This window comes from Amphibalanus amphitrite, unplaced genomic scaffold, assembly GCF_019059575.1.
Source record: "Amphibalanus amphitrite isolate SeventyFive unplaced genomic scaffold, NRLGWU_Aamphi_draft 001214F_arrow, whole genome shotgun sequence".
In the NCBI taxonomy this organism is placed as follows: Eukaryota; Metazoa; Arthropoda; class Thecostraca; order Balanomorpha; family Balanidae; genus Amphibalanus; species Amphibalanus amphitrite.
This window is the reverse complement of record NW_024882708.1, coordinates 23,191-36,781: the sequence shown is the minus strand read 5'-3', so window position 1 is coordinate 36,781 and position 13,591 is coordinate 23,191. Positions and strand designations below refer to the sequence as shown.

Here is a 13,591-nt window from a genome sequence, read left to right as displayed (position 1 = left end):
CTGCCATGACTTTTGTAACATTCGACAGACACTACACCCACACTACTTTGCGCTCTGAGCCTCAGAGACATCGGCGGACTGCACCGCGCACCAGTATCTGTCCCCGTCCCGTGCCGTACCCAGGACCGTGCATCGACCCACCTTGAGTGATGAGCCCGACTTGCTGTCCAGGTCGGCAATGTAGGCCTCCGCCGGGTACTGCTCGCGACCGAACGGCGTCGGGTACTCCACCTCACCTGGGGGTCAGAGGTCAAGCTAAGGTCAGGGTCGTGTCAGACCAGCGCCAGCTCAATTCGGACCAGGTGAGGACGTGACAGTCTTAGTCTAAAAGACAGGTGAAGCCAAATAAGGGTTGATTACGAGGCCAGGAATAACATGGTGGCCACGAGAAGACAGGCAGGGAAGAATAGGTCAAGTAAGGCAAGCGACTACTTGGGACGGTGATTTATGCTGTCACAGCGACCACTGAGAGTTACGTTGACAAAACGTAGCAGCTTTCCGACGAAAGTTATCACGCCAGCCTTTAGGGTAAGAATGCACCCGAGATCATATTACTAAATACGTTGACTGATAACAACTAGGTGTCCCACAGGTCCACTGACCCCACTTGGAGCGGCAGATGTACTCGGCAGTGGCGTCCAGCTTGGCGGCCAGGTCGAGCACGAAGATGCTGTCCTTCTGCACCACCAGCGGGTTGATCTCCAGGTAGGTGAAGTAGAGGTCCACGTACTGGTGGTACAGCGCGTCCACGAACGTCGCCAGCATTCTGAGAGGAAGAGAAGGCCTCACGTCAATATATCCGCGAGTCCTAACATGGCAGCATGCGAGGCGACTACCGCCAGCATCAGAGATAATTCCATAGTTAGAGATGAGTCTTATCATAACTTTTTATAAGAAGGTAGGTATACAAAACAGAAGAGTTTCAATGAATTTCGGAGCGAAGCTGCGTATTCGTATTACAGAAAGGAGAAATAATCGAATTCTTGAATTCAAATCAATGAGCATCAATATCAAAAACTCCCTCCCTCCAAGAGCTCCGATTTACGCGGAAAGATGAACTCTGGAGAGCTATGTGGCGCACCCCACCCGGCGCCGCGCCGCCCCTTATCCCATCCGTGGCGCAGGTAACGTACTCTTTCTTGTCGGCGGGCACGTGCGTGAGCAGTTTGGTAGTGATATCCTCCTTCGAGGGGAACGTGTCAATCGGCACGTCCAGCTTGAGCGCCTTGGCGTCCACATCGCCAATCTCGACACCGCCCTGAGTGGGGAAAGGGGGTTGTTATGGGCGGCTCGTCACCCGCGGGGGGGGGGGGGGGGCACGGACGAGCGAAACACTGGTTATAATTTAGATACTCATGGAGGGACGAACAAAGCTAGGACGAAATACACAAACACCGATAAATACAAACACATTGTGGCAACATAAGCAAAGTACACCGTATGATATAATCTTTTTTCAGCGTAGCGATCGCCATCATCGGCGTTTTACTCATTTACATTTCTCTTATTCGACCTTAGTCCATTACACAGACCTGTCCTTTTTTCCCACCCTTCTGGTCGCTGCGACTCCGTTCCCTCTCTCCTTACCCGTCACTTTTCCTCCCCTCTTCCACTCCCCCTCTCGCTCTCCCTACACACACCTGATGATAGAAGAGGATGGAATCGGCGTGCCGATGGGAGTAGATGCACACGTACATCTCTTCATCCTGAGTGTGCTCCACAAAAGGCTCGATGATGAACGTCCGCAGTCGGCCCACCGCCTTACCGATCTGTAAACATACGAGAGCAGGGGTGAGTCAATGAAGGGAGGGAAGTCATAAGGAGAGTCAGACGACCCACAGCCTTACCGATCAGAAAACATACGAGGTAAAGGGTCAAACAGTGGAGGAAGGGACTCTATATGAAGTGGTCTTTCCTGTGTATGTAGGCGGTCACAGTCAGCCATGATGCCAGAGAAGCTAGCCAATCGTCTTCCTAATATGCCGACACGAGGGGCCCAAATCAACAATGAGATTCAGGGAGTCAGGCCAGCTGCAAGTCTCGTTCGAGACTTGCAGCGGAGGAAGAAAGGTCAAAGGGAGTCATACAGTTAGGTAGCTAGTCCGGGGACCTAATCGGCAGGGAGGGCGGGCCTCCTCTGCCGATGGGGTGTGATCGGTGGGAGGGTAGTGAGGCGGGAGGGGGAGCTGGTTTAGAAAGCGGTCGAAGTGGCGTTGGCAGATAGCCCGGGCTGAGATCCGGTGGCTTGGGAGAGGTGATAGCGAGCTTCTCTCTCTCCCTCTCCCCCCCCTCTCTCTCTCTCTCTCTCTCTCTCTCTCTCTCTCTCTCCCTCTCCCTCTGATAAAATCGCTGTATTTTTCAGTGGTGTGACATGAAGTCGGTACAAAGTGGCCTCCAATAGTCAATACCCCCGCCAGAACTCAGGAGTGCCACCGAACGATGAGCAGCCTATTGAAATGCTCAGCACGCTTCCTGACACTACTCAACAATGGGTCAGTGGACCGACGGGGTATGCTGAGTGTTCCCGCGACTGTTTCAAGCTACATAAGAAAATATCAAGCTCAACGCTCTTTGATTCGCGACAAGGTTCCTATGATATGCAACGATGTCGAAATACTATCAAGCAAATGTCTACATACATACATTAGTGGTACTTTGATATCGGTAGTCACTCAGGCGGGTAAAGTGATAAGGAGCAGCAAGTAACCTTGCCTGCTTCATTTAGTTCCTGATCGTAATCCTTCACTCAATTGCCCCATCAATGAAACCTTTCATGACCACTCCCGGGACCGGAATCAGCTCTCAGGAGCTCAGTGCCTGTGAGGTCACCCCAGCCCCCCCACACCGGTGACCGGCGACGGACTATCACCCCACCCCGGTCCGACGGGGCGGGGATCGGTCCGTCAGATTGCACAGGCCCGTCGGCCGCCCTATCACCCATCAAAACACCGGCGCCGCTGAAGGGTCGATCTGAACGGATTAGGTGGTGCAAAACACACAGCTAGGACCAGGGGCACTAGCACAGTGGGCGGCTGGGGTCCCATGGAGCCCCATAGTGTGGGAGTCTAAACAACAGGGTTATCGGAGCGTGGGTGGTTCATGAACGCTGGGACACTATAGACGCCTTTCTTTCCATTCTCGTCCAATACCAATCCATCATCAAATATCAGCTATCACGTGACACAGCCCTAAATTCAGTAACGTTGTAGGCGCACAACAGGGAGCTCCACCATGTGGTACTCAATACTCCAAGTCGTCTACCGACTCCTCGACCCCAGAGATGACATCGGTACCTACAGAGCCATACATAGCCAACACACAGGACAACAGCCCTGGTGTCGCCCCATTGAGCGTGCTCATCCATCTTTTATGAGCCGGACAGCAAACAGGCCCTTTTAGCCGGTGTGTACGATATTGTGCTAGCGGTGAAAACACGCCACGACATCGGCGGCGGTGACTGCCATTGATCCAGGATTAGCCAGCGCGCAGAATAGAGTTCACAATAGACCACGACGAGCGGAGTAGGATGGTCATACACAGTCGCTCGCATTCATAACCGATCGATCAGTGTGAAATTTGAATCGAAACAAACCCTGAATGATTTGGGACGAGCTCGTTTCCATTCATGGCCAATCCATTGAAGAGGCAAGAGTCGTGACACAATTATTCTATATCGATCTCATTATATGGCATTCAGTGAGATTACATTAGCATCGGCATTTGAACGGTCGATTAACGACTGGCTCCGACAATCCACTGCTTGAGGACACCTGTCTAATATGTCACACCTGCAAGGCGGCCTGTCAAGTGGCTGACAATCAGGACAGGCAATCAGATGACCATCCAAACACGGCCCCAATCACAGGTCAGCTGTCCGTGCCGCCTGTCGGTCATTATCGGGTCATTATCCCCACATGATTCCCATGTGACCGAGGTCACAGCAGAGTTACAGCTAGAGTAACGCCACGGCGTCGCAGTGCGTCACAGTGGTGACGGTCGGCGGACAAGTGTGCCGCCGTCTAGCGGCGCTCTGTCCGGCACCGCGGCGGCGGGGGCGGCCACCGCCTGCCCGTCTGCCCGCCGGGCCGCATGACCGGCTTTCTAACATGTCTAGCTCCGGCCGGCGCCGCTACCCGGCTCGGCCCGACCTGTGAGAAAGTCGGCCCGGCGCGGCCGCGCGGCCCGGCCGCGTTAGTCGATCGGGGTCTGCTAGTTCGATTGAGGTAGCGGCGTAGCCAGGAGCGGACCCCAGTCGGCAGAACAGAATTGACTCGATGTAGCCAGGAGCGGGCCCGAATCTGGCAACCCAATGGATCTAGTCAGACTCACGGGCTAGTCCTAAATAACCTAACGAATTAATCCCACGAGAGTAACGCCCAGTGTGAGTTCCGGTGAAGCGCAGAAATGCGGTCATCAGATATACATATGAGATCATTGCAGTAATTTTGATTGGAAGACAAAACGTCATAGCTGTGGTCACTCAGCTCCCATTCCAACGATCATACCCAAACGGCATAATCCCTATCCTATCCAAATAGCAGCTGTCTTCGCCCCGCATCTTTACCAAGGCTCATGGGCCTTGGGAGGGGCACGGGAACTCCACAGTCCACACCCTCACACCAGGCATTTAATAACCTTGAGACAGGAGATACCCTTTCACCACCAAGGTCAGCAGAAGCCATGAGAGGGGCGGGGAGAGAAAGCACGGGAGGGGCAGCGAGGGAGGGACGGGGATGGGAGGAAAGCGGTGCGGGTTCGGACCGACCCGGCCATGGATCCACCCGAGCTCCGCCCGTCCAGCGCTAGGCACGGACGGCCAGTCGAGCTCGGCCATTGGAAAGTCGGCCAGGCTCTCGCTGGCAAAACAGTCGCAACGGGCAGCGAGGCAGCCTTCAGGTCGAGCCAATAAGCAGTCAAAAGCGTGGAGAACAGACGACACTGTACTGCGATATTTTCAGAAGCCATGCGTCTGTGGTGCATTCTCAGTTCACTGACACCCATTGCACTTGCAGAGGGCACTTGCGATCAGTTTGTATGAATGACATCAGCTGCAAGTGATCTTTTTCAAAAGCAAACACTGACGTTGATTGTCTAACGGGCCTCGGGACGCGATAGCAGCAATAGAAACGCCCACAGCTCCTAACAGATAAACACCGATCTGGTCGGGGCTGCAGTGACTGTCATTGAGAGCTCAGTGGTCTGCGGCCGGAATGTCACGCCCAGGGGAGACATTGGCTACTGACACAGTATTATGGACGGCCGGGAAGCAAATTCCCAATAGTGCTACACGCTACGCACAGCCCGGGCGGGTGACGTCAGGGTGTCGTCACTCGCGTACGGGGCATGCGCATGGGGGCCCGCTCGGCTCTGGAGACGCCGGCGGCAGGCGGCTCAGATCTGCACGGCCGATGGGAGGGGGGGGGGGGGGGGGGGTTCCGAGATGTGCACGGCCGATGGGAGGGCTCGAAGACCACTGCTCTGATGCTTTAGTCAACTACACTGCGAACGATTTATCGGGTTTATCCGACGCAAGGGAAGTTGCGGCGAAAGAACCTGAGGTTGTTGCGTCATGCAGCATTATGGTAATCGAAATGTACTCTGCTCGTGCGGTGCGAGTTGGAGTGTTGGCTCGGTGGTAGGGCAAGCTGTGCACGGCTGGTGGCAGGTTTTGAGGACCAACATTCCACCAAGGCTCAAGTAAGCGTATCCGTCGTGAATGATTTACGCACCAGATGTTTGACAAAGCAAATGACCTCAAACAAGTGACACCGAAAAGCGAGATGCTATACGTTATTGCAACGTAGGTGAACGAGATGCACTCGCATCAATTACGAGTTTGACGGCAGCTGTAGCTGATCCGTTTATACCAAGGCTATAGAACGTTTATACATAGTGTTCGGCGGTGTCCCTGGGTTTAGGTAAGTTGAGGTAGAAGAACAGCAAATTTCCAGCCAGTTTCTCAACTCTTCTCGGGTTTTGACGTTACATCTCAAAGCCAAATCTTTGCAGTTCACGTGGATGTTCAAAATGCCTGAAGATTCATTTTTTTCCGAAAAAAAAGATCCTTTTCCATCGAACACCACAGGTGCAGAAACAACACTACCCACAAATCCAACACGAATTACAGTCTAACAGGTCTAACACCATCACGGTCAAATTCAACACCCAGCGCACCGACTCGCTCTATCGTCTGAAGGAAGATAGGCCCCTCTTGCACGAAGACACAAGTCAAAATCGTTTTCAAGTGATTCTAAATGGTCCGCACTCCGCACTCCGCAGACCATCAATATCGAATATGAATCTCAATCTAAATACGTTACCAAGATTATAGACATATTCGTCCAAGGAGACTGCGAATTCTGGATGAGTCTCCGTGCAAGAGGGGCCTATCTTCATACAGACGATGGATTGAGTCAGCGCAGCGCACCCAACAAACGCCAGCAATAGCCCCCTTGAATTCGCCCCTTAGGTCCGCGCTTGGATAATTAACCCTCGCATGTGTAGGGGGGGTCGGATGGACCCCCCCCCCTGGTTTTTCGCGAATAACTCGCGTAAAAAGCGGCCGATCGCGACGAAACTTTCAGTACCCTCGCATTGATCAATTTTACACCTACCCTGAAAATTTCATGACCCTGACCCAAATGACCTTTGACCTGTGACCTCTTTTCCGAGACCATGTTTGGCCGGAATCGCGATTTCGCGTATGTCGGCTCGCACTAGCCGCGTGTTTGCAAGCTTTTCGTGGTTTCAAACGTTCCAACATGTGATTTGATGTTACTCCCGTGTGTGTCAAGGTCACCTGAAGGTCAGGTCAGGTCATTGACCTTTGGCGACCTCGGGTGACCTCGGGTCACTTTTTCGAGTTTTACATGTTTCTAGGCTAGTTTTTGGAGCTGAATTCGAATTTAGCAACCATTTGAACATTTACGAAGTAGTTTTGGTGACTTCGTAACATGTTACGAAGCTGTCAGAGGCGGTTGACACGTACTACGAATACCCGTCACGACGCCTACTGGTTGACCTGACCTGACCTGACCCGACCTGGTCTAAATGCTTCAAGACATCATCTGTGATCAAAACTAACACGATATTCGTGATCAGCACCCCGAAAAACCCCTTAGCAGCCACACTTTACGACTTTCTAACAGGTCCCGATTTTCCCGACTTTGGGTCATTGACCTGACCTGGAAGGTCAACCAATGACCTAGGACCTTAAAATTGGGTATCATCGGCTTCCTCTCGTCACGGGCAACACGCTCGTTTTTTCCGCGAAGCTCTAGCTCGATCAGGGGCCAAACGGCAGGGGGGGGGGGTCCAACCGACCCACCCCCCCTACACATTAGAAGCTGGCAAACGCCGCACACATGCGAGGGTTAACAAGGTAATTATCCATGGTCCGCGTGTGGTTCGTGCATAGACTCGTATATTGTCCTCGTAAGTTTCCTTAATGTATCTGGACTAGCGAATAGACCCCACCTCGTCTAACAATTGCTTGGCTGATAGATGTGACGTCATATAGCCCGCACGCCAATGAGCGTGGCGTCAGGCTATGACGTCATCTCCCGCGACAACCAGCCACTCAGCGCTGGAGGTGCGTAGCGTGTAGCATTATTGGGAATTTGCGGCCGGGAAGCGGTGTTGCGCCGATCATGGAACGAAATCATCATCAGCGATCAGCGGACGGCGAACGGAGTGTTTCAGTTAAACACTTTTTGACCAACTTTTTTTTCTGACGAAGTTTGGTATCAGCGAGATAAATGAGCTGAAATCCAGACGAGCGGATAAAAGTGCACACATATTCAGCAATCCCAGTTCCGGCGTTTCTGACATCAGCCTCCAGTGTCGGCTCGTCGGCGCGGCTATCTGTCCAAATCCAGCCGGTCCTACGATCCCAGAGGCGCCTCGCCGGCGTGTCCAGACCGCGAGAAAGTGATTCCGGAAACCGGCCGGTCGGCGGCGCGGCGGAGATGACACTGGATGGACCGGCCCTGCCGGCCGCAGCGCCGGCCCGGGACTGCGAGAGCCGGGACTGCGAGACCCCAGGTAGCTGGGGTCAGCTACCTATCCGGATCATCGCCGCTGTCCAGCAAACTGTTCGGTCTTCCGGTGCACGCTGACCCAACCTCTCCAATACTAGTTAATAACCCACATCGACGGTGGCGAGGCTGAACCAAACTAATAACCATGGGCTGTCAATCAGTAACAATATCGCTGATAATACGGAGAACGCAGCCCCACGGGTGGAATACTTCCCAATGACTGAGATCATTCTCATCCTACTTAGAACCGTCCCATTTTCGTTGTTCGTGGAACTCAACTCACCTGCGTACCAAATCTCACCTTACTAATATCCTAGCAGACCCCGGTGCTCTAAAATACAAATAACGCTCCAGAAAAGTCGTTGACCTGTTCACTTTAAGTGTGATGATTGAGTGCTTAGTTCAGTCCGGCCCGAATGACCGTGTGCCCAGATCAGCCCCACCAACAGATGACTGTTCATTTGTTCAATTCAGTCCCGCCTCGGCCCCAGTGACCGAGTGCCCAGTTCAGTTTACCTCAGCCCGATGACTGTCTCGCCCAGTCCAACCCAGTCCCACAGTTCATTCCCACACCAGCCCGATGACCGAGTGCCCAGTTCAGTCCCACTCCGCTCCAGTGACTGTTCAGTTCAGTCCAAGGCGTTCAGTCCCACACAGAGTGCGGACCCAGTGACCGAGTGCCCATTTCCCGGCTGCCCGCGGTCACGGCCAGCGCGCGGCTGCCGCCGCCGGCGCTGTGAACGTAGGTAACGGTTCGGCCGGCACTGAGCCGAGCAGCCGGCGGCGCCGAGCACCGGGCCACAGAGACGAGCAGCGGGTTTGCAGCTAGTGAGACGAGCTAAATAACCAGGTGAGCCAGGGCAGCAGCCCGAGAACCGAGCAACGCACCAGGCCACATACCAGAGCCGGGCAGCGGGTCTGCAGCTAGTGAGACGAGCTCAAGCAGCGGGCAGTGAGCCAGGGCAGCAGCTAAACGAGCAGCAGCCGGTGGCACGAACTGATGCAGAAGATCGAACTAGGCAGGTCGGACGGGCCGGGCATGGGCGGCACTCAGAGAGCCCACATACGGGCAGTGCACAATGGCCGGGCAGGCTAAGGAGGAAGGATGACTTGAGTCGGTGCCTCGGTATATTGACTCACATACCAGGCGTCACAAGTTGACAAGCCGAGTGATGGGCAACAGGAATTAACACCCAGACAAATAAGAAAAAAAAAAATGATAAAAGGGTTAGGTATTAAGTCCAGCGAATCGGAACGCAAAATATAGGATAAGATCATGCAAAGTAGGATCACGAAACATAAAATGAATCAAACAAAACAAGATAAAACAGAACAGGACGGTACTGGGAAGTACTAGACGAGACATGCCGGCTAGACAGGATTTGCAGGTATGACAGGGTAATCTACTTGTATTACATAATGTCTAATGATCATGATAAAAAACATTTAAAGTTATGCGCCTTAACAGTATCCCCATCACTTTAAAGCCACGCCCCATGACAGCAACTATGTCAATTCTCATCATGTTTAGTCAGCGTACGTAAGCACATCTCTGGAATATGTATCTCGTGACAGTCAGACGGGACAGGTTTGAAGAAAAAACACACACTGGGTGTTGCCCGGACTGGCCCCGCCGTGTCACATAATCTGGTCGGTCTTAACATAGGAAGGCTGGTTATGAGGCGAACACCGCACCGACTGACGAGAAGATATCTTTGAATATCGGAGATTTGAAGTCGACAGTCCGTAGGTACTACTTGACGAAGAACAATATCAACCATGTTCGCCGCATCATTGTTATGAACAAGACAAAAGCTGCACTTTCATTTAGGAAATACGCATCAGCTTCATCAATTAACTTCAAATGAAATCATTGATGAATTATAGCAGTCAAACTGATGTTTTTAAGAATGACAGTCAATTTGACGTATTTCATACAGGTAAAAATCTAAACACAGATATGGAAGCAGTCTCTGCACTCTGCAAAGTAGTGTCCCAAACTAAGTCAACGCTAACTGAATCTACTGTTATTACGTTCGCCGTAAATTATCGGCATTATGATCGGGAATCAAATATATTTTTGTTACCGTTTAATATCGGCTGCAATGCATCAGAAGCCTCGCCCTGCGTCATCGCTCCCCTCCAGTCCCCGGAGCCGGCCCACTTGACACACTAGATCGATAGTTTCATGAGCCTAACTCTGCTCCGATCCCGCCCAGTTCGGCACGGCAGGGGGCGAGAGACGCCGGCCGATCCGCTCAGCGCCGCAACTATTGCATCAGAAATTCTCCTGCAATTCTCCTTCCTGCGGCCGGACGAGCAGCGGTTGTCGCTTCCACCGTACCGATTTCGCGAGATTTAGTTGGCATTGCAAGGTAGAATTCAGTCATGGTATTATTGGACAGTACCTAATGGTGGCGGTGGTGACGGGAGATGGTCGTGAAAGTGGCCGGGTGGATCAGGGGCCGGGGTGAGAGCCTCCGATGACGTCAAGGGCCGTCGGTTACGTCAGCCGCTCGGCATGGTCCGATCGACCGACGGAGGACCCGTGGCAGGCCGCTGTGAAACATCAGGGGAGTCCCGGCTATCTGAAATATCTCAAGAGTCGCCATGAGCTTTGGGCTACTGTGATGCTGCAACCTCTAGCTAGGGCACTGAAGTCATGGACCGCAGAATTCATCAAAGCATACCAGTCGAGTGGGTAGATATTGTAGGGGAGTCGTGTAACCTCAAGCAGGTGCGTTTCAGGCCGGCCCGTCCTGAACTCCCCTGCGCCCGTCCAGCGCCGCCGGCGGCGGCAGGGGAGGCCTGGAGTCGGCCGGTGCCGCTCGGACCACCGTCAGCCCACGGCGGCGCGACTGCTGAGTGGCTGGCTGTCGGCCGGACCATGGTCGGCGCAGCGGAGGGGAGGGGAGGGGCCCGCCGACCGCACACCACCGGCGGCCGGTCGAACGGGGTGAGAGGGAGAGACAGCCGGCCATCGGTCAATGCTCATTACCGGTTAGTGATCAGCCGTCAGAGGTCAGTGACCAGCCGTCAGTCGCGCGGCAGGTGGTCTCTCTCAATACCTCGGGGTGGGCTAGCAGCTCCTGAGGCGGGGCTCGGCTGTAATCGTTACTCGGTACTCCGAATCTTGTACACACGAGTACGAGTAGCCGGCACGCGAGGGACACCTTTCCATGCTTCTATCCTCAGGATACTGAAATCCTTCTCCACACCGCCACCCCCTTCCGGGCTGGACAGGCAACTTTATCTCATGCGGGCTGCCCCCTTGGAGCGGCACCGCTGCTCCCGAGGGAACGCACCCCGTAGCCGGGTGCAGTGAGTGCCTTGGGGCTGGGTGGCTTGTCTTCGGACGGGCTCAGCCCCGGCGACTCACTAGGGTGCCTGCCCAGACCAATGTCTCCCCTAATTCCTATCATCCTTCCGGCTCTGCAATGGTCTTGTCGACCGAAAGGGCCTAACCCAACAAAAAAAAAAAAAAAAAAAAACGCGAGGGACCACGACACCCCAGTATGAGTAGTCTGAATGGACCGAGAATTGACTTCACGACCGGCCTGCCAGTGACTGCCAGTGTATAGAGGAACAGGATAACCACCGAGCTCACACCTTTGCAGCCCTAAGTGTCGATTTTGATGTTATTACCAACATATAACTATTGACCGAGAACCTAACGAGTTCCGAAAATCAATCGAAGCCAAACAACCGTGGACCGAGTAGCCACGACCATCAATGGGCACAAAACGGTGCTCTCAGCGTGCGGTGCACGGTACGAGGGCGTGCTCAGTTGACATAGCGAGCTTTCCAGTCAGTCCCGGCCGGTGCAGTGGGAGGTATCTGCACTGGTCGGTGACTGGGGACAGTGTATCCGGAAGCATGATAGTGACACGGGCTGTTACTGTGCTGCGGGCTACGCCAACCTCAGGGTGGAAGGGGAGGGGTGAGATCAACCACCGTTTGCAAACAGCGGCTGCTGCTGACAGCTATCGCCAAACGCCAAAACCACCGACGGCCGGCCACGAAACGAGCATGACGCAGGCGCATGGACACATCACGTGACGGCGGCCGGACCGATTAGGAACAACCCTTCCGACGGCAGCAGGCGGTCACGTGACACGCCCACGCCTCTCGCCGCGCCCGGCGACAGCGAGCACGTGACACTAGCGGACGGGAGCCACAAGCAGCATCACGGGACTATCACGATCCAGACACAGCCCGGTCACGACCGAGTCACGGCGTGGTCACGAAGTATCACGACGGACGAGTAGCTGGAAGACATGAGTTCCGACGTGTATCTCTAGACGCTACGTCACTCTGACCGCCACTAACAGTCAAACTGGCGGACAATGAAGGTCATCTACGCTGACCACCAGCGTAGATGGTGGTCAGACGTAACAAGTCGCAGGACTGTGATGTAACAGTAGTGAAAAACACAGCGACAGCGGAAAGCTTTGGCCGCAGACAGCAGCCAACTCAGCGTGGACGGGATCGGGGTGTTTTTGGCCACCGCCCACCCCACGGTCATCAAAGACAGGGCGTGATGCGAAAACCCGCGGGCGTCGGGAGAAGAGCCGCATAAAAACTCCGCCAGGCGCAGTCACCGGGTCAGGTCGCCCATGGTCGGCTCCGAGAGAGAAGGAAAAAAAACACACGAGTCAGCTCAGACGTCTGTCACTAGGCGGTGAGTTCCATGGATCCCTTTTTACCCCGTCTGTTGTGGCTAGCAGCCGACTCCGTGATGCCCCATCAGCAGAAGAGCCGCTGAAATCAGCTGGTCCGGCCGTGAGCGAGACATCGGCCGTGAGGGAGAGATGGCGACAGCAGAGGAATGCTACCTCAGATCTTAACAAACGGCTCAAAAAGTCGTATTTAATTCAACAGTCGCAAAGATTAGTAGCCGAAAAACAAAATCCGCGCAGATATCACGCGATTCTGAAACAAATGATTGGAAAACGCAAAACATCTCAGATACCACCGCTCGTAAAACCCGATGGTGAACTAGCTACAGGAGACAAAGAAAAGGCGGACGTACTAAATTCCCATTTTGCCAAGCAATCAACTTCAGAAAGACCAGCGGAGCTCCCTCCTCCCCCTGAGTCAGTTATTCCCGAATTGGGCGACATCTTGGTTACCGAGCAGGAAGTTCTGAACGCGCTTAATTCGTTAAATGTTAACAAATCTTGTGGACCCGATAATCTACCCAACAAGATAATTAAGTTAGTAGCTATTTTAATTTATGAACCTCTTGCCGCCCTTTTTAACAAGTCATTGTCGGAGGGAAGATTTCCTTCTAGCTGGAAGGAGGCCAGAGTTACAGCTATTTTTAAAAGAAAGGGTTCTGCATCTCACCCAACCAATTACAGGCCTATCAGTTTGTTGCCCTGTCTATCAAAAATTTTCGAGCGCCTTGTTTTTAAGCGTATTTACCAGCATCTTACCGACAACAGGCTTTTATCAGAAACGCAGAGTGGCTACCGTCCGACGCACAGCACCCAGCTGCAGTTGGTCTATCTAACCCATAAACTGTATGAAGCATTGAATAGTAATCGTGC

At 53.5% G+C, this 13,591-nt stretch overlaps 1 protein-coding gene across 1 annotated transcript in view; it reads right to left on the bottom strand.

Moving 5' to 3' along the window:
- LOC122371188 (ATP-citrate synthase-like) overlaps nt 1-13,591 on the bottom strand; it is a 30,503-nt gene that overhangs the window by 12,367 nt on the left and 4,545 nt on the right. The window contains exons 4-7 of the mRNA XM_043347333.1: nt 1,641-1,769; nt 1,134-1,258; nt 603-766; nt 142-236 (exon numbers count right to left, since the gene is read on the bottom strand). Of these exons, the coding sequence (XP_043203268.1) occupies nt 142-236; nt 603-766; nt 1,134-1,258; nt 1,641-1,769 (513 nt within the window). The remainder of the gene's footprint in view (nt 1-141; nt 237-602; nt 767-1,133; nt 1,259-1,640; nt 1,770-13,591) is intronic.